The sequence below is a fragment of the Calidris pugnax genome, unplaced genomic scaffold (assembly GCF_001431845.1).
Source record: "Calidris pugnax isolate Ruff unplaced genomic scaffold, ASM143184v1 scaffold5, whole genome shotgun sequence".
NCBI classification, from domain to species: domain Eukaryota; kingdom Metazoa; phylum Chordata; class Aves; order Charadriiformes; family Scolopacidae; genus Calidris; species Calidris pugnax.
In genome coordinates this window covers 2,468,129-2,490,431 of record NW_015090814.1, presented here as the reverse complement: position 1 = coordinate 2,490,431, position 22,303 = coordinate 2,468,129, and the positions used below count along the sequence as shown (strand labels likewise).

The window sequence follows — 22,303 nt, the reverse complement described above, 5'->3', positions numbered from 1 at the left end:
AAAAAGACGTTGAGGTGCTGGAGCGGGTCCAGAGAAGGGCAACGGAGCTGGTGAGGGGTCTGGAGAACAAGTCTTATGAGGAGCGGCTGAGGGAGCTGGGGGTGTTCAGCCTGGAGAAAAGGAGGCTGAGGGGAGACCTTCTCCAACTCCCTGAAAGGAGGGTGTGGAGAGATGGGGGTCAGTCCCTCCTCTCAAGGAACAGGTGATGGGACAAGAGGAAATGGCCCCAAGTTGCGCCAGGAGAGGTTCAGATTGGAGATTAGGAAACATTTTTACATGGAAAGGGTTATCAAGCATTGGAAGGCACCATCCCTGGAGATATTTAGAAGATGGGTTGACATAGTGCTTAGAGTTATGGTTTAGTGATGTTTTTTTAATCAGAGTTAGGTTGATGGTTGGACTCTGATCTTAAAGGTCCCTTCCAACCCAGGCAATTTTATGATTCTATGATTGTAAGTGGTAGAAGATGTTGAGAGTACAGTAAAGGCAAAGTGCGAGGTTGGGTGCTCAGTCGTGCCCACCTTTGAAGGCTACATGGTGCCAGTGTTGTGTAACTATGAGAAGGTTCCTCCAGTTTTCAGCTGTTAGAGCACCAGTTCACTACATTTTGGGGAAAATTCCTGGATTATAACTATTTTCATATTAACAAAATATGTGTGGTATATACACGTTCCGTGTAGATAAGAAATACAGTCTATATTGGAGCATCTCAATGTCATGCATGGGTAGTTCGATGACTCTTTTAGACTTTTATCATCAAATGTGCAATACCACTTGCTTGTTTTCTTTAAAATACCTTAATGTGTTACATCCTGCTTCAGTGGTACCTGAATTTATCCACAGAACGTACTGGGTGGAATGAAAATAGTGTGTGGCCGGCAAGTCCTGCCCTTGCAGGATATAAGCTGAATTCCTAGGACTGCATCAGTAGTGTCATTTGAGTTTTCTTACTTCTTCTAAAACTACTTTTAGCTTTGACAGATGGAAATACCCCATAGGTAAAAGCAAACAAACAAACAAACCAAGAACTGCAAGTATTTGTTTTAAGTATTAAATTCTCGAAGGCTGTGAGGGCCATGTTTCTTTGGGTCTGCTTAATGTTGTTTTGTGTCTTTTATTGTGAGAAATGATAGAGGAGCATCTGGAAAGAAATACAGGGGGGATGTTTTTTTCCACACTCTGGTCCTGTTTTTCATAATCTCTTCACTATCAATTCCTGTCCTTCCTCTGTCCCCTCCTAAAACACAATCAGTATATATGGGGGTTTTTTTGAACTATACATGTTCAGATTTCCAAAATTAATTTTGAGCGATAAATTGGAAATGGGCAATCAATATGTTATTTTTATTTCAATTTAGAAATTATTCAGTTCTAACCTGCATAAAATATACCTCTTTTTTTTTTTACAGAGACGTGGAGCAATTTCCTATGACAGCTCAGATCAGACTGCGTTGTACATTCGTATGCTAGGTAAGCAAACCAGTTTCTATATTGCAAAGTTCTAACATTTATGACTGATTTAAAATTATTATTTTTCTTATATTTGAGTGTTGAATTCTTAAACTTACTATTCCCTTTCTCCTGGATAAAACTCTGGTTAGATTCTTCAGAAGAATTTGGTTTCTTTTCTGTTGACTTGGGTATTTTGGCTGTCTGCCATTTTTTCTTTTTCTTTCCTGAGTTAATCATTGTGCTGGATTTTTTCCTCCTATATTAAAAGAAAAAAAAAGTCTTATAATTAACGTAACATATTTGGTGGAAGTTAAGTTTTCCAAGTGACTCATTATTGATATTTATTTCTGTGATGGGATTTATCACCTCTGCATGGTGTCCTTCTGGTTAAAACTGTAACTTAGAGAACATTTGCGTGAGAGTTACCACATGCTTTTAAAAACTTCAGCACCAAGGCTATGAAATATTCAAGGTGTTCTTAAAATAATGATATGATTTTAAACAATGCTTTTTAAGAAGATGACTTGAAAAGGAAGAGGATGCATGACAGGGCCAGAAGTTTAATCAGCTTACTGAAGAAAGTTTTCCCGAGTAGTAACTAGATGAAGGGTAAATCACAGAATGATGTGGGGTTGGAAGGGACCTCTGGAGATCATCCAGTCCAACCCCCCCGACAGAGCAGGGTCACCCAGAGCAGGTTGCACAGGAACGTGTCCAGGTGGGTTTGAATGTCTCCAGAGAAGGAGACTCTACCACCTCTCTGGGCAGCCTCTGCCAGGGCTCTGCCACCCTCACAGGAAAGAAGTTCCTCCTCATGTTCAGGTGGAACTTCGTATGTTCAAGTTTGTGCCCGTTTCCTCTTGTCCTGTCCCTGGGCACCACTGAAAAGAGACTGGCCCCATCCTCTTGACACCCTCCCTTTCAGTATTTATAAGCATTGATCAGATCCCCCTCAGCCTTCTCTTCTCCAGACTAAAGAGACCCAAGTCCCTCAGCCTTTCCTCATCAGAGAGATGCTCCAGGCCCCTAATGATCCTTGTAGTCCTAAAGTAAAGCTGAATTAAAGTGAAAAAACAGTACTGGGAGGAGCAAAGTATCTGGGGGGGGACCCTTTGTCATAGTGGGTGGATGGAAGTAAGAGGTTCCCCCATGGCAGGGGGTTGGAGCTCGTTGATCTTTAAGGTCTTTTCCAACTCTAACCATTCTGTGAAGGAGGAGTTGAGATCTGTGGTTGCAAAGCTCTTGCAGCTCTGGCTGCCGGATTTGGTACTTCCCACACCTCTTCTGGAGGGGCAGATGGCCTGGGGACTGTGGATATACTCTGCTTCACTGCAAAATTACTCCACTTAATTTAAGCCATCTTGAGCTTTGATTTTGTGTTGAAATGGGCTCTGAATGCTTGCACGATGTCTCTCACGGCTTGATGAACATCAACAGCTAGTGATGATAAATTCTTCACCGGCTCCAACTAAATGAGCCAGAACATGTCTTTTTATGCCCCGAGTCTTTTCAATTTAGTTGTATATTGTGTGTTTTAAAGTCCCCAGAAATTCATAACTGCATTGTCTATGAATTTAAAATTGTAAGCTATATGCATGTGTATATATATTTGAATTTATAGTCATAACCTACATATGTAGGCATACGCATGTGTAGGTATATATAAATCCAATTTTGACTTAGCATCTTCTCATTTTTGTTTTTCAATTACTTTAATTTTTTTTTTAAGTTTGAAGTTGTTAATTCTATAGCGCTGACTGTCTACTGAAGGATTTTTGATAAGAGAAGGTAATTACTTTCCAGATTTGTTAAGAGGGGAGGATGAAAGATGCTGGTTTCTAAATGCTTATTGAAAAAGCTGCTAGGTTGTTTTTGTTGTTGTTGAAAATAGGTTTATTCCATTTTCAAAAGTTAAAGTAATCTTTTCAATTAGCCTTTTTGCAGGAGGAACACTAGAATTCTTCAAAATGTGATTTTTCTGCTCTAGTCATAAGAATAAGAAAGTAAATTCAGGCCTGATGCAGCTCTGTTTCCTTGATTTTGTGAAATTATTTTTTAAACTAAATTTATTTTGTGCTGTGATTTGAAAACACTATTTTTTTTTTCTGCTTCAGAGTCCTAAAAACTGAGTACTTTTAATTCCACAACAGGATATATGTATTATGGAATAATATGTCGTAATGGATTTTAAAAATGCACTGATAGGCTTGAATTAAAGGTACCGTTAATATATGTCTGTGTCTTTTTTTAAAATTAACCTGCTAGTGATAGAAACTCAGCTTCTAAGAAAATAAATCTTAATTTTGGGGGAGAATAACCTCATTTCTTTTGCTACTTCAGAAGTTTAACTGTACCATGAAGTAGTTGGACCCATCATTTCTGGGGAAGGGTTTGTGATGATGCTCGAGTAAATCTGGAGGAAAGCAAAGCGCTTGGGCTTCCTCCTGCTTTGGGGTTATACACCTGAACTGGGGCTCACGGGCAGAACTGGAATATATCCAGAACATGATGTTAAGGAAATGAAATTTTCACTTGTTCTCTCATTGGAATTAATTATTAGGTGACGTGATGGGTGCTCTCTCTGGATAATGGAACTCCTGCTGGTGTTCCTGGTGTTGGGTGATGCTGGCTCACACTGAGGCTTTTAAGGGATTGACCCTCTGGGTCAAAAAAAACAAACAAAAAACTGCTCTTTGGATGTTTGACTCAGTGTGCTAAATTTGTATTATTTTCTCACTTGGAGATGACCTTTTTTTTTTCCCCCCCTCGACTGTTACATACACTCTACTGTACAATTTAGCAACTATTTCCAGATCTATTACTCTTGTGTTCGTAAATGAACTGTAAAAAAAAAAAGACCAGCCTGAAAGCTGAACAGTTGGAAGCATCGGTGTGTAGAAACATTCTTACCGGAGTAGATTCAAGAATGAATTTATTCAATTAGAATATATTTTTTTTTTGCAAGAAATGTGAAATATTGCATTGCCCATACGGTATTGTGAGGCTTTTTGGTTTTGTTCTTTTTATTTATCAGAGTAAGCTGTAAGGAATCCTGTAAATTAACGGGAAGTTAGGCACAGTCATGAGAGGTTTTTGCCTTTTAGTTGGCTGGTTATTATTCTAAACGGACTATATCTACTAATAAAATGTACATCAATAAGGTGTTTATTTTAGCAGACCAAAAATACGAAGCTAAAGGGTATCTAGGACACCTCCCTCTGCCTCCCTTCAGTTGTGCTGGCCCGATAGTTGTTTCCTTTAATGTTTTCAGGCTGCTTGAATGGGAATCCAATCAATATTCATTTGCAACGAGTAAATAGAAATTCCTGTGGTATAGAAATGTTTCCAGGATAAATTTAAAAGATCAGATTTTAGGGGGTATGCAAAATAACTCACTCTTTGCTCTGTTCATCAGTGTCAATATAAACAAACAGCGTTGACTCTAATGACTCATCTGTCATACCCTGCTCCCAAAATATACACTAACGCCACTCCCGAGTGGCTTATTTACTATTTTAAAATACAGATACAGATGCAGCATTGTAGAATTTTTCTTTTAAGACCTTAGAAGGGCTAATATATATATATCTGCATCACCTGAGTCATTCGCTTCTCTCGGCAGCTGCGAGGACTTTCTTCTCAAAATTTCTTGTAAGTGCTTCTGTGTAATCTTGATACCTTCTTGAGTATTTTTTTTTCTTTTGCTTTTCTGGTTTCTTTTTTTTCTTGTTGTTTTATGTTGCCTGAGAGTTTTGCTGCAGTGCATGGGGTGGAAAGAGAGGGGCACGGGCTGCTTGTGTGGGTGAGGAGACATCTCTGAGCTACACGTGGAGCGTTCCACCTCCCCTTTAGAGGTCTTCATCGCTCCAAATGTGTGATGCAGGTGCACACTCTTCTCCAGCAGCAGTTGTGTTGTGTTCCTTTTGCTTTAATTCCAGCATATTCAGCTGACCTGTCATCTGTTTTTCCAACGAATATAGTAGGAACTTTAATCTCTGAAGCTAGTAATTTTTTTTATTTTTTTTTCTGGAAACCCTGCTCTTTGCAACTCCGTGGCTGGGGTGGTTTACCTTGAGGTGGGTGGCTGTTGGAATTTCTCCTCCCAGCTGTCCTCTGCCATCTCTGGGATCCCTGCCCCAGCTCCCCCAAAGCAGCTGCTGCCTCAGGGGGGATACACAGGGTAGCACAGAGTATGTGCTGGGGTGACCCTGACACCCAGGGATGTCAGCTGCGGCGTCTCAGCTGCCCCGTAAGTATCGGAGCAGGAATCTGAGAGAGGGGTAGGAGCTATGTCTCAAGGTAAGTTTTGCTACAGCCCTGATTCCTCTTCTACTATGTCTCAAGGTAAGTTTTGCTACAGCCCCGATTCCTTTTTCTCTTCTAGCTGCAAACCTCCCTCTTACATCCCTTCTTCCACTATTTATTCAGTTTGCAGTTGAGCTTCTGCCTCTATGGCCTCTGCCTTAAAAATGCAAGCAATCCTGGTCACGCAGAACTAGTCTAGAAAAGATTCTAGTCAAATACTCAGACAACACTTATTTTGTCCTATTCGTGCACAAAATAAGATTTTGAAAGGAAGGCTTCCCATTTTTTTAGATCTTTCTCCTGCTTCTTTGGATTCGCAGAAACTCTCAAAGAGGGGGAGGAGGGAAAGATTGTTCCTGGAAGTCCACTGTCATTAAGATGCTGGACTTGAATGTGTTCCCCTGAGGAAACAGGAGTCTTTTCAGAGTGGCTAAAGAGGAGACACTTAAGATGAAAATTTTCAGCTTGCCACCACTTCTGTCCATCCCCTGTCCATGTCCCCCCAGGGAGATTCACCTACAAGCAAATGGTGTGATCTCATGGTTTCAAAAGACTTTCTAAACACTATGACTTTGGTTTTTTTTAAAGATCTAAATAAATAAAACCTATTTATAATTTCGTTTGTTTTAGGTATTGAATTTTAGTTATCTGTCAGCTACCATAATAACAATTGTCTCTGGCTGAGCTTCTGTTGCTGTTTGAAGGAATTGCGTAACAGTGTCCTTTTGTCTTACAAAAATAATCTTAAATCCGAGGTGTCTTTTGCCTTTACCTATGATTATAAACATACCTCTTCCTTAAAATTAAATTCTGTGTAATTTCAGAGCCATAGGATTACAAAAAACTCGTGCAGGGCTTCCCAATCGATGGGAATCTGTTACCTTGTGTGTAAGCACAATGAAGTGGGGGCGTTTGGGATCTATTGGTCTTTGCAGGTCAGATAAACAGATCAGTGAATGTGGAACGATGGACGGGTATTTCTGGATGTTCTGGGACTAACTCTACACAGGCAGTAGAGATGAGTCTCCCTGTGCTAATAAATAGCACATCATTTCATAACGAGCTAATGTGCAGCCAGTTTGATGCTGTTCCTCTTCATGTTTCTATAAGAATAGAAATCTCAAATGGATGTGTGGTATCTTCACATTACGCTTGTACCAATTTTTCCAAGCACACTTGTTGGCTGAAATCTTGAAAAATGCTGTAGTTCTATACAACACTAACGGAGCTCTTCTGCCTCCCCTTTGGTCGAGTAGGAATTTCCACTTTGACTGTGATAAAATCCAGTCCTGTAGAAGTGGTGTCTCCAATAAATCCAAATGAATGAATCTAAATGTATTCTAAAAACATTCATCCACTGTTGAGATCTTGACTCTTAAAATACCCTCTGCTCCTACCCTGATCAAGGAGAGACAATTTTAACAACTATTTAATAAAAATATTTTGTTTTCTTTTCTGAGACTTCCTCATTTCATATGTATGCAAGTAAATACCCTCATTTTACTTTTATCGTATTTAATCGCATTTTTAATAGTTTGCCATGTGCATTTTTAGTATATCACTTCTTCTTTTGGCTAACTATTCCTGTGAATATACATTTTAATAATTACTATTAAAAGCAATGTGGTTAGTTGCACTTCTGCATTTCACTTGGAGACAGTTTTTCATTATTTTTCTACTCAAAATCCACACCACTGGGGGCATTTCAAGGATAACAGGGTTACTGTTACTCTATGCTGTTGGACTAAGTACTAGGAAATGAAAAAGAAGCAGAGAGAGATTTTCTGGAGATCATTTATCAGATGAACCTGCCTGTTCTGTTATTTGCAGAATTCCATGTTAGTCTTCAGGTATTTCTCTGTGAACTTTTCCTGTTCTTGACACTTTGAACAGATAAATTGTTCACCAAAACCTAGTTGCACACTGACTGAAACTATGGGGTAATTCACATTATGGTTGGCAAATTTTGAAAGACTGCCTTGAAAACTAAATATAATTAACAAAAGTTAGACCACCTTTTCTGTAAAAAAAAAAATAATAAAAAATAGCTTAACTAACAAAACTTTTATTTTTCTTTTAATTCAGCTGGTGAAGTCATTCACGCAGCTGTAGCTATGATTGATTTCTCAGATAAATGTGAGTGAAAGGTAATGAAAGTTTAGTTTTCCTCCGTGTAAACTGGTAGTTTCATGCACAGCTACTAATATCTTCTCTTTTCCAAAATTACCTCCCTTTTTCCTCTTTATTCGCTTCCTTTGCAAATGAAATTCACCAGTTGCTTGTGCCTTAACAGAAGAGTTCTACAATTTGCTGCCTCTGTATTGCCTGGGACAAGACAAGCCTCTTGCTCTCTGCTCAGATGAATGAAACCTTTCTAAGTAATTCATTGTCAGTTGTCTGAAAAATAATATTTACAGGTAGCAATTGGGTTACTTTCCCTTGCAGCTTGTTAAGGTTTTCACTTTTCAAAAAGCCAGGAGGAGTAATAACTGAAAACTACATGTATTTGGTATGTTTTTAACTGGTAATGTCAACTTTAGACTCAGTATTTGGGGAGCTCTGGGTCTGCTTATCTTTTTGTGGTCCTTCTAGTGTGCCTCCCAAGATAACATTCATGTGAATTGCGTTACTACAGATATGTCAGTGTTTATTGATATGGATCTCTAGAAAGATACCTATTAAGTATTAAAAGTACATTACTGAAGTTTCAGTATCTTTTGTTATTTGCTGACTTAAGTTGCCTGCTTCAGCATTGCAAATTAGCAGGTTGGAGATAAGAAAAGAGCATTCTCAGGGTATTAGGATGTTATCCATTGCTGGAACCTTAAATAAGTATATTTTTATATTGTTCTTATTGGTCTTAGTTCTTTGTGTTAAATACTTAGTTTGGATTCATATGAAAAATCACTTAGAAACCAGAACATTTTCATGTCTTGAATTTCACTTTTTTTTTTAAGGATATTAGGAGAGAAACAGTATTGCATTTGATCCTCAAAGGTTTGCCCAAATTTGTAATTGCTAAAGAATTTTTAGTGAAAGCTTTTAATGCAGGTGAACTAATTACATTAATGCATACAATTACCTAACAAAAGAATACTGATCAGCTTTCAGTTGGTAAAATGCCTGAGTAGAAATCAACTAGCATGCGAAAAGATTCAGGTTGAAGCTAATTGCAGTGCAAAATAGTGTTGATAAAATTTTAATACTGAGTTTTGGTATTTTAATAGGCTCTTGTGTAATATTCAAACAGCTGAGCGCAAGTAAGTAAATGCTAGTGGGAAAATATCTCTTAAAACCATCTTGTAACTAGCTTATTTGCTAAAAGCTGCCATTTCTAGAAGCTGAATCTTTTTTGTACTGTACAAAATGTTATCGTTTTTATGTGTGTTACTGAGGAACAAATCAACCTTTAATGTTGTTGTTTCTTGTCATATTAAGGTGCATTTTTTTACCATACTGGTGTAGCAAGCTGTTCCCAATTTCATCTGAATGCTTATCACATGCTTCTGGCAACGTCTGCTTAGGCAGGAGAGATTTTGACAAGAAAGCATGCGATTGCATGTTTAACAAGTCTTCAAACTTTGTTTTGAATTTCACCTTTAAAAAGAAAAGAAAAGAAAAAAAAGCATTGAAATAGGCCTCTTGTTTGAATAACCCTCCTCCTTTAAGTACATGAATCTTTACCCCTCCAGGCTGTGTTCATTTGCATTTTTATCTCTGCCACTCTTCCACACTTTTATTTCACTCTTGACCCTGTTTCTAGGAGATGTGCGAGTAAGAAGTCGGGCAGGATTTGAAACAGAGAGAAGAGGTTCTCATCCATACATTGATTTCCGTATTTTTCACTGTAAGTATTTAAAAGTAGATAAATGACAAATAAACAAAGGCTTCCATTAATTTTAACTGCCGAGCCTCTAAAAATAAAGTTAGCAGCTTCTATAGTAAGACCACTTTTTATACTTAGGAAAAATCTTTCGTGCTATTTTACTACCAAAAATAAGAGGAAAATCCCACTGCTAGGTTGTTTTGGTTTTTTGTTTTGTTTTTTTCTTTAAATGTAGTTTAAACTAATTGAATTTAGACCTTAGGGAAATGAAGATCATCTTCTATATAGCTGCTGCTGTGTGTGCCCAGGTCTTGCTTGGCAGACACAATTAGTTGAGAAGAACACTTTCCTGTGTTGAGAAGACACATCCTGGTCCAGGATGATGTTTGAAGAGAATGACAGTAGATGCCAATATCCCCGACCTCATCATAACCAATTAACATTACATATACTCAAACATGTAGCTAGGACTTAAATTTTTTGGAGCTGGACAAATCCTAAATGAAGATTAAAGTGTTATAAGAAAACAGCATACTAAATTTTTTTTTAATTATGTGTTTTAGGAAACATCTTTTCTTGGAAATGTTACAAGAAGAATATTTTTGGATAATTTTACTTTTTTTTTTCTCTACATCTATATGGTTATAACTAAATACGTCAGTAGCTGTTGTAATATAAAAGCTTTAATAACCACCATACCAATATGCAGCAGAAGTGCAGGGGATTTTAAATCTTAATTAAATATGCCAATAATATTAATGTATTAAGTGTCGTAAAGTATCTATACCAACATTGTAGCAGCGCGATTCCAGGTATTCTGAATGCAGTGGAGAGATTTAGAAAAACTATTTCATGGTAGCAAGTGTGGTTGTTATAAATACCTTATTAATAAAAATGAGTGGCAGAAACTGTGCTAATTAATACTCTGATCTTAACTGAGGTTACTCTTTTTAAAAGTAGATCACTACTTAAATTTAAAACTCTTGGTTTCATTCAAACGTTAGTGTCACAGGTGAGAAAACAAAGTTTGAAGAGTATGCTCTATTGATATTTTTTCAATAAAGAGGTTAAGAACTCTGTCTCAAGTCCTAATAATTCTATTGAGTATAATAAAAATTCTCTGTAGAAACAGCATGCGATTTATCAATTACATAACTATGTCTGTGTGTGTGTATATATATATTTGTGGCATTTCATGCTGTTACAGCCAAATTCTAACAGAAATATTAAAAGAGCTCCCCGTTAAAAGATGGTCGTGTACAATATTGTTGCTGTTGTCAAATGAGCTGTATTTTCTGTGACACTCACCGTGTTGGTTCTTTCCATCCTGATGATTGTGCATCAGGCAGATCGTGACTAATCAGGAAAAGGATTTTCACACCCTTTCTTCTTGCCCCTACTTGTTCAGGCGCAGGCACCAACTTTTAGCAACATCAACTGTGGTGTCTGATGACAGCAAAGAATGTTGCTAGGAGGCCCGAAAAATTCTTTGGCTGTAACTTCCCTCTGGAGTCAGCTGCTGTGGCAGTTTTCAGAGTTGGCATATTATATTCAGATTATTTTTATTTTTTTTTCTTGCACTTCAGGACTGCAGCCCATTGCAGTATTGCTCTTTGACTTCAGACTCCTGCTACTTCGTGGGGTTTCTTTCAGAGTCAGTAAGGAGTTCAGCCCCATCTCTCACCATATCACTAGATTATCTATTAATTTACATAAATTGTATTGGTGTTTGGTTTTTTTAATGAATAAAATGTTTTCTTTTTTCTCTGCAATGCTAATGCAGTCCTGATCAGTGTTTCCTTAATTCTTGTAAGCCAAAGAGTTTTAGTATTGTCCTATCAGGCTGTGGGGAGAGAGAAGTTGTGGAAATCATAGAATGATAGAAAGGTTTGGGTTGGAAGGGACCCGTGCAACCTACTCTATGTGGACCTGCTTTGGCAAGGGGGGTTGGACTAGATGGTCTCCAGAGGTTCCTTCCAACCCCATATCATTCTGTGATTCTGTGGCCTTAAGGATCATCTTGTTCCAACCCCCTGCCATGGGCAGGGACACCTTCCACCAGACCAGGTAGCTCCAAGCCCCATCCAGCCTGGCCCTGAATCCCTCCAGGGATCAGATTTGACCTCGTGAGCCTGGCCTTGAACCCCTCCAGGGATCAGATTTGACCTTGTTGTTAGGATGTTCTCCCTGCCCTCCCCTGGTGACTTCAGAAAGATTTTGCCACATGGAGCTACATGGCTGAAAAACGTTCACCCACATGAACCATGGATAGCAAGTGAGAGGAGCCAGCTGAGCCAGCCTGCTCTTCACTTGGGGCAAAAACTGGCCTGAAAAGGGTCTCTTCTGCAGCTGAGGCAGAGTAGACTATCTGAATGTTGGTTTTTTTGGTTGGGTTTTTTTTTTCCTTCCCCTACCACAGCTGCCCCCTGAACATCAGGAATGCACAGATATGCTGCCTTCATGCTGGTTTTGAAGTTTCACTGTTAACTTTCTTCCACTATCCACTGACTTTACTCAGTGGTTCTAAATATCTTGCAATGATCGTTGCTTACCTGTCGTGCAGGTGACTTAACGTACCCGCTGTCGTTCTCAGTGATGAAGTATAATTGCCATTTTGTGTTTCGCTTTTGTTGTTCAGCATTATTTTGTTTTTCTGTCATTGATGTTCTGTGAAGAAGTGGAATGTCTTTCAGGAAGTCCAGCTGATAATCTGCTGACCAGTTTTCTTTTCCAATATTTCATTAATAGGCTCTTAACCCAATATTTTATTGGTAGGTTTGAGGAGTACTGAATTTTAAAGGCATTGCTCTATTTTCAGGAAGCTACTGTTTGGTTTTATATTGGGTTTTTTTTTTAATAACCACTTCTGTTTTATAACATTTTTCTTACAACTTCAACTAGTGTCACCAAAGCAAAGTTTGGTAGCATTTAGTTCTTAAGACCTCTTCTGTGTCTTCGTATGGGTTATAAACTCAGTGTTGGCATCCTCATCACAGAGTTCTGTAATTGGCCTGTGAATATTCAGGTTTCTAAATTGGCTAAAAGTATTCTCAGCAGTAACTTCTTTCTAGGAAATTCAATTTTAAAATGGTTGTTGGAAAAATATATCTCATGCTAGAGAAGGTGGTATGGGAGTCGTATCTGAGGATTATTAAATGCTGGATTTGACTGATGATCAAACTGAGTTTATTGGGTGGTAGTTTTCCTTCTATATTATCTGTTGTCCCAGAAGTTGCATTTTTATAACTAGCCACGAGGAATAGCTCAATAAAAAGATTTTAATTTCAACAAGACCCCGTCCTGAGGCACCTGGAAAGTCAGGACTGTATTTTCATCTTGGTTGGTAACCGGTTAACATTGGGACATCAATTAGTAGTTTTTCTGTTGCTGTGTTCTCATTATGTCTGTGTGGAACCAAGGGCGTAAATTCAACTTAGCAGTTAAACCCACCATTTCTGGAGAGGAGAGAGAGCAGCCACGTAACTTTCTTCCTTGGAAATAGATTTTTACCTTAAATATAATGGTCTGGTTTTGTTCAATAGATGTTCACATTTCACAGTTGCACAGTCAATTGCATACACTTTATTATTTTATTGAGTTCAATATAGAGCACTGCATCTGCTTTTCACTCCTCAGGTAACAAGGAGGGAGTTTACAGACAGACAACCCAGCGTGTACTGTTTGCTTTTCAGGGAAGTTACTGAAAAAGTGATTGCTGGTTTACAAACAGACTACAGTTACCGTGATTACTCTTAAATATATTTTTTTTACATTACTCAAGACATCATAGATAGTAATGCAGTCTGCAATATTCACAGAATACGTTGATAAAAGCTAATGCAAAAAAAAACCCCAACTTTGGTAGATGAACTGGTAAATGACAGTATTAAAACATTAATGCAGTCTGCAGTATTCACAGAATATGTTGATAAAAGCTAATGCAAAAAAACCCCCTAATTGTGGTAGAAGAACTGGTAAATGACAGTATTAAAATATCCTTTTTCCTGGTGCTTGGTGAGGTGCAAGTGTGTTATAGCGAGGAAGTGAAGCCAAAATGAATAAAGTGAATAATTAAGATAACAGCAAAAATATTGGGATGTGTCTTACACAGATACAACTTAAATCAATGCTATGAAACAGCCTTGTTAGGAAAGGATTGTTGGATGTAGTCTGAAAGATCCAGATAAAAACTGAATACTTTGGTTTTGTCAAGAGGAAACATTTTTTTTTCTTTTTGCTTTTCCTGTTGTATCTGCACCAGAATAGGTAAGATCTTCTTTAAAGGTTTTCAGAACTTGCTCCTATAGGGAGATGGTGATGTTGCCAACACGTGTGGCTCTCTTTTGTGTTTAATAGATAACTGAATATGTCACATGTGTCAATTAAAGCATCTTATAAAGAAGGGTTTTTTGGTTTTGTTTTTTTTTTTGAGTTAATCAGTATATTTCTGTGAACATTTAGGCATGACTCAATTTTGAATCAAATTGATGCTTGCATATAGTACAGCACTTCACACGGGAGAGAAACTGATGTGATGGGAACTTAAGACTTGGATGGTTGTTCTCCTTGGTTGGCTGTGGAGCCTTTTAAGTGGGAAAAGAAAAGAACAGAAGAGTTAAGCTGAGTTTTATAGGTGATGGATAACTCTTTCTTAAGAGTTGCAAACACATGAAGAAATTCCAGAGTTTATGCAACTTTCAGACTGTTTACTTTGAAATTGCAGTTCACAGAGCATCTTACATACTACTTTGAGACCTGGCAAAGATGTCAGTGCCTACTGATTGCAGTGTTGGTTTGAACTTTCCATTTTTTTCTGCTCACAAATTGTTGGAAAAGGTTTACCTTGGACAGTGAATTTAGACTTCCCTTGGGTGAGAGGCCAGAAGTCAAAGAATAGAGAAGAGTTCAAATCTAAATTGATTGCCTTAATTTGAGAAATCTTTGTGACAGCACCTGATCTTTTGATATTGCCATCTAGAGGTTGAGATAAAATGAGCATAGTCCAGATGAAGCTGAATGCCCTTTTTTGTTTCAAGAAAATAGAGGAATTACCTGGCTGAGTCTGGTTAAGAGTAGTTGTCTGTCTCATTCAACGGTCTGCTGTGAAGAAGGGTGAGTTTCACAAGGAATAGAGTCATGCAAGAAGATTTCTGTGTGTTCATAGGTTGAGTGAAGTATTTATTTCCCTGTGAAAATACCAGCAGTGAGAAGTGAAAAGCTTGTACTCAAGAGATCTCTCTAAAAGCTGCCTTTCTGCGAAGGATATATTCTAGAAATTGTCATCTAATGATTCACCATTCAGATTATTCAAGTAAATTGTTCTCCTCAATGGGAGAGAAATTTTGACTTCAGTTTTCATGGGGAGAATGCGGTCACACAAGGGGAAGTCACAGAAAATGTCCTAAAAATAGCTTTGCCCAAAAGAAAACAGTGAAGAAAAACTTGAAGTGAAAAGTGAGCTTGAAGTGAGCTTGGTTAAGGAAGATTTCAGGCTAAAAGCTTCCAATTGACAATACAGGACAGATTTTTATTTTTTTTTCCCTTTTTCTATCCTGGACAGTTAATATTACCTCCAATTTCTTATTTTCAAGTTTCTGTAAAAACAGCACGTGTGTTCTGGAGTCTTACACTGGGACAGCTCAGTGTTTTATTGCTGAGATAAGGGCAGAAAATTCAAAAGAATTATATAGGTAGAATCCTTTACATATATTTTCAGTGTTTTGTTTTTTTTTTACACTTTTGCAGCTGTATTGTTTAAAGGCCTACAGTGCCATAGGAGAATTAGCATTTAATTCGTACTGAAGTAGTCTAATCCCTGCACTTCCAGTGCTTTCTCTCAAATTTGCTCTGCTTCGAGTAGAGGATTGGACCAAAGGACGATCAGAAGTCTCATCCAACCTAGATTATTCCACTATTCTGTGGTTCTGTAGTTTGTAAAGGAGATATCTTTGGTGATGGTGATGCCTAGCAGTTGCCCTCCATGAGGGAGGGTCTGTTGAAAACTATATTTTTTTTACTAGAGTTGTATCCAATCTAGATTATCCCATTATTCTGTGGTTCTCTAGTTTGTAAAGGAGATATCTTTGGTGGTGGTGATGCCTAGCAGTTGCCCTCCATGAGGGAGGATCTGTTGAAAACTATATTTTTTACTAGAATTGGGACTCTACTAGAGTTTCTTCAAATTTAACAAATTTTTCTGACTCTGTTTAGTCAGAAGACTCTTGCAAAGCCATGTTTATTTAACTAATCCTTAACTCACAGCATATTTTCTAGTGATTTTTATCATTTGGGGAAAAAAATGTATGAATATATATGCATATCTACGTACATATAGATAATACATAATACAAAACAGTCTAGCTTAATTTTTTCTTTAAAGCAGAAGAGGGGGTGTAGTGCCTTATTAGGACTTCATAATGCTTCTAAGGAAGACAGGAATTACAATAAGGTAATTTAGACACCAGTTGTCTTTATATGCAACTTTAAATTCCTTCCTGAAATTATATCTTCCAAACAAAATCATAGTTTTACATAAAACTTTAGTACTGAATGACTTAAACGTATTTTAAAATGTGAATCATGAGTGGAAAACTTTAAGAAGAGCTAAATAACAGGACTTTTTTTTTTTTTTAAATGTGCATGGATCTAATATAATGCATTTCTTAATGGTCTGATGGGAAGAGATGTGACATTGGAATGCTTATGGGTCCCTCTAGTGGTGTGAAATGCTAGATAATATTTTTAACTTACAAATAATTTTCTATTGATGACTATCCTGGAAGGCATTAGAAATACGCATCTAATTGACAAGTGAAATTGAATATTTCATTCAATTGTATATATTTACAGGTAGTGGACACTTTCAGATAATATGTCAGGTTTGGTGACAGTGACTGCTATGTAAAAAATGATAAATGTGTAGTTGGTTTTCATATGGAAAAATTGTGAAAGATCAATTCCGTGAAAAGAAGAGTTCTCCTTTAACTTTTTAGGAAAAAAAAAACCATACCTCTGGTGGATCTGTGCACCTCAAACTTCAGGTTTCATGTTCAAATGTAAGAAAGATCCGTCCTCTCAAATATTTTTTTATTAAATTCCTTTTTCTGTTAGTGGCAGCGATACCAGAGATCCTTAAACTCTTTCTATAGCTCACAGCAAAATTCAATTGTTTTTATCATGGATAATGTCCTGTTTACATTTTGGGTTGTAGCAGGGAAGAAATGGAGCTATAGTTCTTATGCTAGATAAGCCTTGTTTTGACCAGGACCCTATCAGAAGCTGCGAGTCTTTATCTCTGCATTAAAAGAAAGTTGAAGCATTTTGCTAGGATTTAAGGTTTCTATTAATAAAAACCTAAGCCAAACCAGAATTAAGTTGTCATTCCTTCTTTTGTTATCTCTCCTTATTATATGAAAGATGCAAAAATTCAGAGAATAAATGCAACAGTATATTATGATTTTGTAAGTGATTGTCATTTGTCATTTCTCTACTTATTTTGTATTTTTTTTTTCAGCATGAGAAAAATAAATAGCTGTGAATGGTGCAAAAATTACTTTTTTTTTTTAGGTTTTCAAGAAGTGCAACGCATAAGGTTGGGAGTGGGAAGAGATTAAAATAAGTGTCTTGGAATACAGATGAAATCTGTTGCATGAAGACAACTTGCATTATTTTATTTTCTTGCTGCATATGCGTACCATTAGCAAAATAACTTATGTTAGTAAACACAACTACTTGGGTTTTTTTTCTTCATTTTACAGAAGGGCATTTTTTATTATACCAGCATCTCACTTAAGATGCTTAGGAACAAGAATATAATCATTTTAAAAAGAAATAATAATAAAATAATGACTTTTAGTAGGGCATGAAGAGTTGAGAAGGGAAGTAGAATGGTGCTTGGAGAGCAGCAGCTCTCCCAGGACGAAGACCTACGGGTTCAGTCTTCTGGTTCCTTGCATGGAAGGCAGTTGCTGCAGTTGGCTTCCTCCCATGCCCAAGGGCCTGACTTTCATTTCTCAAGACTGTAAACATCATATACATGTATTTATTTTTCTCATTCTAGTTTGTCCTTAAGCTGTCCTTACTGTTGGATGGGGCATTGAAAGGAGGTTTGGGCTGGGATCTTTGTGCAGCCTGATTTGTCTTGAGCAAAGGCAACGTGCTCTTCACCCGCTTCTTTCCATTACAAATCCATTACTGAGCCTTGCTTTGGTAGGGTCTCTGAAATTAGCATCTTGCTTCGTGACTCGTGATAGAAGGGAGTAGGCTGGCATTCTCTTATTAATCATGCATATAAAGGGAATGAGTTTTCTGCCTGTGCCGGGAGAGAAATGCCGAGTTGCCAGTGCACAACCCTATCCTTCAGTTCACCAGTCCTTCCCGTGGACTGGTCTTTGCTGGTCTGCCAAAACATGAGGCGATTGATTTTTATATCCTTCATAATAATTTAGGAAGGAAACTTGCAGGCATGGATGCTATCAGTGTTCCTGCACCTTCAGAACCTACCTTTTTTTTTTTTTCCTCCCCACCTGAAAGCTGGTGATTTGCTTTTTCAGCCTCCCCGTTAAATTAATTACCTGTCAAACCTCCACATCTGACTCACCTGTTCTGAATTGTCCCATTAGCTGTTGAAGAGAGAGTGCTTTGGGGTGGTGTATTCTCCCAGAATTAGGTGTTCTTGAACTACAGAGGGCTTGGGGGAGGGAGGGTGGGAGGCAAAATCTCTTTTCTCAATTGGAAGTTCTTCTAGTCGTTGCAGATCTAAATGGTAGGATGTCTGGTCAAGCTGTTGCTACCTAACTTGGAATAAATAGTAGTTCAAAGGGAAGGGCAAAGCCCTGCTCCTGGGCGGGGTAACAACTCCAGGCACCAGCCCAAGCTGGAAAGGAGCTTGGCCTAGAAGGACCTGCAGGACGCTAAGTTGACCATGAACCTAGCCATGTGCCCTTGTGGCAAAGAAACATAATGATATCCTGGGCTGCATTAGAGGAATGTTGCCAGTTGTCCTTTTGTTGTGAGGTCACACATGGAATGCTGTGTCCAGGTCTGGGCTCCCCAGTACACAAGAGAGGTGGACATGCTGGAGAGTCTGACAGAAGTACACAAGAGCTATGGACATGCTGAAGGGTCTAACAGGAAAAGGTTAGGAAGATGATTAAGGGGCAGATGAGGAAAGGCTGAGAGAGCTGGGACTGTTCTGCCTGGAGAAGAGAACGCTCAGGGAGATATCATTCATGGATATAAATACCTAAAGTGAGGGTCCAAAGAGGATAGAGCCAGGCTCTTTTCAGTGGTCACCAGAGGCAGTGCCACAAACTGGAACACGGAAGGTTCCCTCTGAGCATCAGGAAACACTTTCACTGTGAGAGCGACCAAGCACTGACACAGGTTACCCAGGGAGGTTGTGGAGTCTCCATCCTTGGAGATCTTCAGAAATCATCTGGACATGGTCTTGGGCAAGTGTGGTCTAGGTGGCCCTGCTTGAGCAGAGGTGTTGGACCAGATGCCCTTCAGAGGTCCTTTCCCACCTCAGCTGTTCTGTGATTCCATAGTAGCAGCGTTGCTGCCAGGAAAGCTGGAATGAAGTAGGCTTCCATGTTGGTTGTTTGAATTGTATCAGCTGGATCAGTGCTCTTTTTTTTTTCCTTTTTTTTCTTTAATTTTTTTTTTTTTTTAATAAGGGGGAGAAAAAGCTGAATTAACGCGTAAGAGCAGTGGTTTACAAACTGTGCAAACTGATGGTGATTTAGAGAGTTTAAAAATATTTTTAAGATGAGTGTCTCAGTAGCGTATTGCAGAGAGTAGTGACTGTTCAGCTTCGCAGAAAACTGAGTAACTCATTTGTCTCTGCACAGGCACCATCATCAGAAAAAATACTGAGGCAAAAACATGTGCAGCCCCCCCCAAATGTCTTACGAATGCAAATATATGTTAAACAAAGGCATATAATGTCAACTTACTGCGTTTCTGTGGGCTCTTGTGCACTTTGCTGACAAAAGCTGCTGTCCCACTGGTTTTACTATTGTTATTAGGGGTCTGGAGCATCTCTCTGATGAGGAAAGGCTGAGGGACTTGGGTCTTTTCAGTCTGGAGAAGACTGAGGGGGGATCTGATCAATGCTTATAAATCCTGAAAGGGTGGGTGTCAGGAGGATGGTGCCAGTCTTTTTTCAGTGGTGCCCAGTGACAGGACAAGAGGAAATGGGCACAAACTTGAACATAAGAAGTTCCACCTAAACGTGAGGAGGAACTTCTTTCCTGTGAGGGTGGCAGAGCCCTGGCAGAGGCTGCCCAGAGAGGTGGTGGAGTCTCCTTCTCTGGAGACACTCAAACCCACCTGGACACGTTCCTGTGGGACCTGCTCTGGGTGGACCTGCTCTGGCAGGGGGTTGGACTGGATGACCTCCAGAGGTCCCTTCCAAGCCCATATCACTCTGTGATTCTCTGATTACCTACATCATCCTGTTCTGCTGAAGATTAGCAGGTGGCATCTGTGACAGCGAGACCTATTTGTAGCATGACAACAAAATTGGGTTTTTTTGTTAACTCTCAATCTGTAAAAGAGTACTTATGATAAGAAAACTCGCTGTACTTCCAGAAGAGTGCTGATTTCTCCCACTTAAATATCTTGTTTTACTGAGATTTAGTGAAGTTCCTGGATTTTTGATGTCACTTTGTGGACATTTTGGATCATTTGATGCCCTAAATTGTATATTGTTTTATTTTATTTCAAACCCAGTGACTTCTGTTTTGAAATTTTGATTTTTAAGGGAGGGGGATGAAGCTTGAGGGGGGGAAAAAAACTTCTTACCCGAAGCCAAGGCTCCGTGGTCTGTGTTTGTTTGCTCCCTGCATCTCTCCTCGGGGGGCTGGCAGCGCTCGGCCTTTAACCTCACGGTGACAAATGTGGGTAGAAGTCCTGGTAGAGTAATGCAGCGTGACAGAACCTATTTATTTGCCTTCAGTATGTGGGGTCTTTAGTATCTCGATGAAGCGTTTCAGGTGTTGTCTGAAAGAATATCCCAGTTTTATGGATGCAGTCCCTGTTAGTGCTGGCTGCTGGTGCAAAACGCTGCTGCGTTTGAGTAGGCCTTGCACGTTCGTGCAATTAGAAGTTCTGTTCCGAGGTGTTTCCTTAGTGTAGGTTGGAAACTCTTATATTAACGAAGAACAGAATATTAATATAGTAATGTAGAAATGAAAGCACGTTGGAACTTCTGCAGGGAGAAGCATTTATATGGATAAAGGTTAATCTTATGTAGAATTAAACTGCTGTCGCTAGAAATCACTGAGGCTTTTAATTGAGGTTGTTAATAAGGCCGCATCTCCCCCTGTATAATATTTTATACTGACTTTAAGGACAAAAATTGTAAGTGCTTACTTCAGTTTGTAATGTACCTTTTTTCTTGGAAGGGCAAGAAGTCTAAACTGCAAAATTGGGCTCACGTTGATTTTGAGGATCAGCGTTTTGCATTGACTCCCTTAATGCCTTATTTTAATTATTTTTTTTATTTTTTAAATCATAAGTCATTTCAGGCAGAACGAGGGAATATCAAGATTATTGACTGTCTGTTGGTTGTATAAATCTGCTCTTGGGGATATTTCTGGAGGTTGTGGAGTCTCCATCCTTGGAGATCTTCAGAAATCATCTGGACATGGTCTTGGGCAAGTGTGGTCTAGGTGGCCCTGCTTGAGCAGAGGTGTTGGACCAGATGCCCTTCAGAGGTCCTTTCCCACCTCAGCTGTTCTGTGATTCCATAGTAGCAGCGTTGCTGCCAGGAAAGCTGGAATGAAGTAGGCTTCCATGTTGGTTGTTTGAATTGTATCAGCTGGATCAGTGCTCTTTTTTTTTTCCTTTTTTTTCTTTAATTTTTTTTTTTTTTTAATAAGGGGGAGAAAAAGCTGAATTAACGCGTAAGAGCAGTGGTTTACAAACTGTGCAAACTGATGGTGATTTAGAGAGTTTAAAAATATTTTTAAGATGAGTGTCTCAGTAGCGTATTGCAGAGAGTAGTGACTGTTCAGCTTCGCAGAAAACTGAGTAACTCATTTGTCTCTGCACAGGCACCATCATCAGAAAAAATACTGAGGCAAAAACATGTGCAGCCCCCCCCAAATGTCTTACGAATGCAAATATATGTTAAACAAAGGCATATAATGTCAACTTACTGCGTTTCTGTGGGCTCTTGTGCACTTTGCTGACAAAAGCTGCTGTCCCACTGGTTTTACTATTGTTATTAGGGGTCTGGAGCATCTCTCTGATGAGGAAAGGCTGAGGGACTTGGGTCTTTTCAGTCTGGAGAAGACTGAGGGGGGATCTGATCAATGCTTATAAATCCTGAAAGGGTGGGTGTCAGGAGGATGGTGCCAGTCTTTTTTCAGTGGTGCCCAGTGACAGGACAAGAGGAAATGGGCACAAACTTGAACATAAGAAGTTCCACCTAAACGTGAGGAGGAACTTCTTTCCTGTGAGGGTGGCAGAGCCCTGGCAGAGGCTGCCCAGAGAGGTGGTGGAGTCTCCTTCTCTGGAGACACTCAAACCCACCTGGACACGTTCCTGTGGGACCTGCTCTGGGTGGACCTGCTCTGGCAGGGGGTTGGACTGGATGACCTCCAGAGGTCCCTTCCAAGCCCATATCACTCTGTGATTCTCTGATTACCTACATCATCCTGTTCTGCTGAAGATTAGCAGGTGGCATCTGTGACAGCGAGACCTATTTGTAGC

At 39.0% G+C, this 22,303-nt stretch overlaps 1 protein-coding gene across 1 annotated transcript in view; it reads left to right on the top strand.

The window, feature by feature from the left end:
• The window catches only part of PDE7A (phosphodiesterase 7A), a 48,843-nt gene that overhangs the window by 7,268 nt on the left and 19,272 nt on the right, over positions 1 to 22,303 (top strand). Inside the window, exons 2-3 of the mRNA XM_014939601.1 lie at positions 1,410 to 1,470; positions 9,521 to 9,604. Coding sequence (XP_014795087.1) covers positions 1,410 to 1,470; positions 9,521 to 9,604 — 145 coding nt within the window. The remainder of the gene's footprint in view (positions 1 to 1,409; positions 1,471 to 9,520; positions 9,605 to 22,303) is intronic.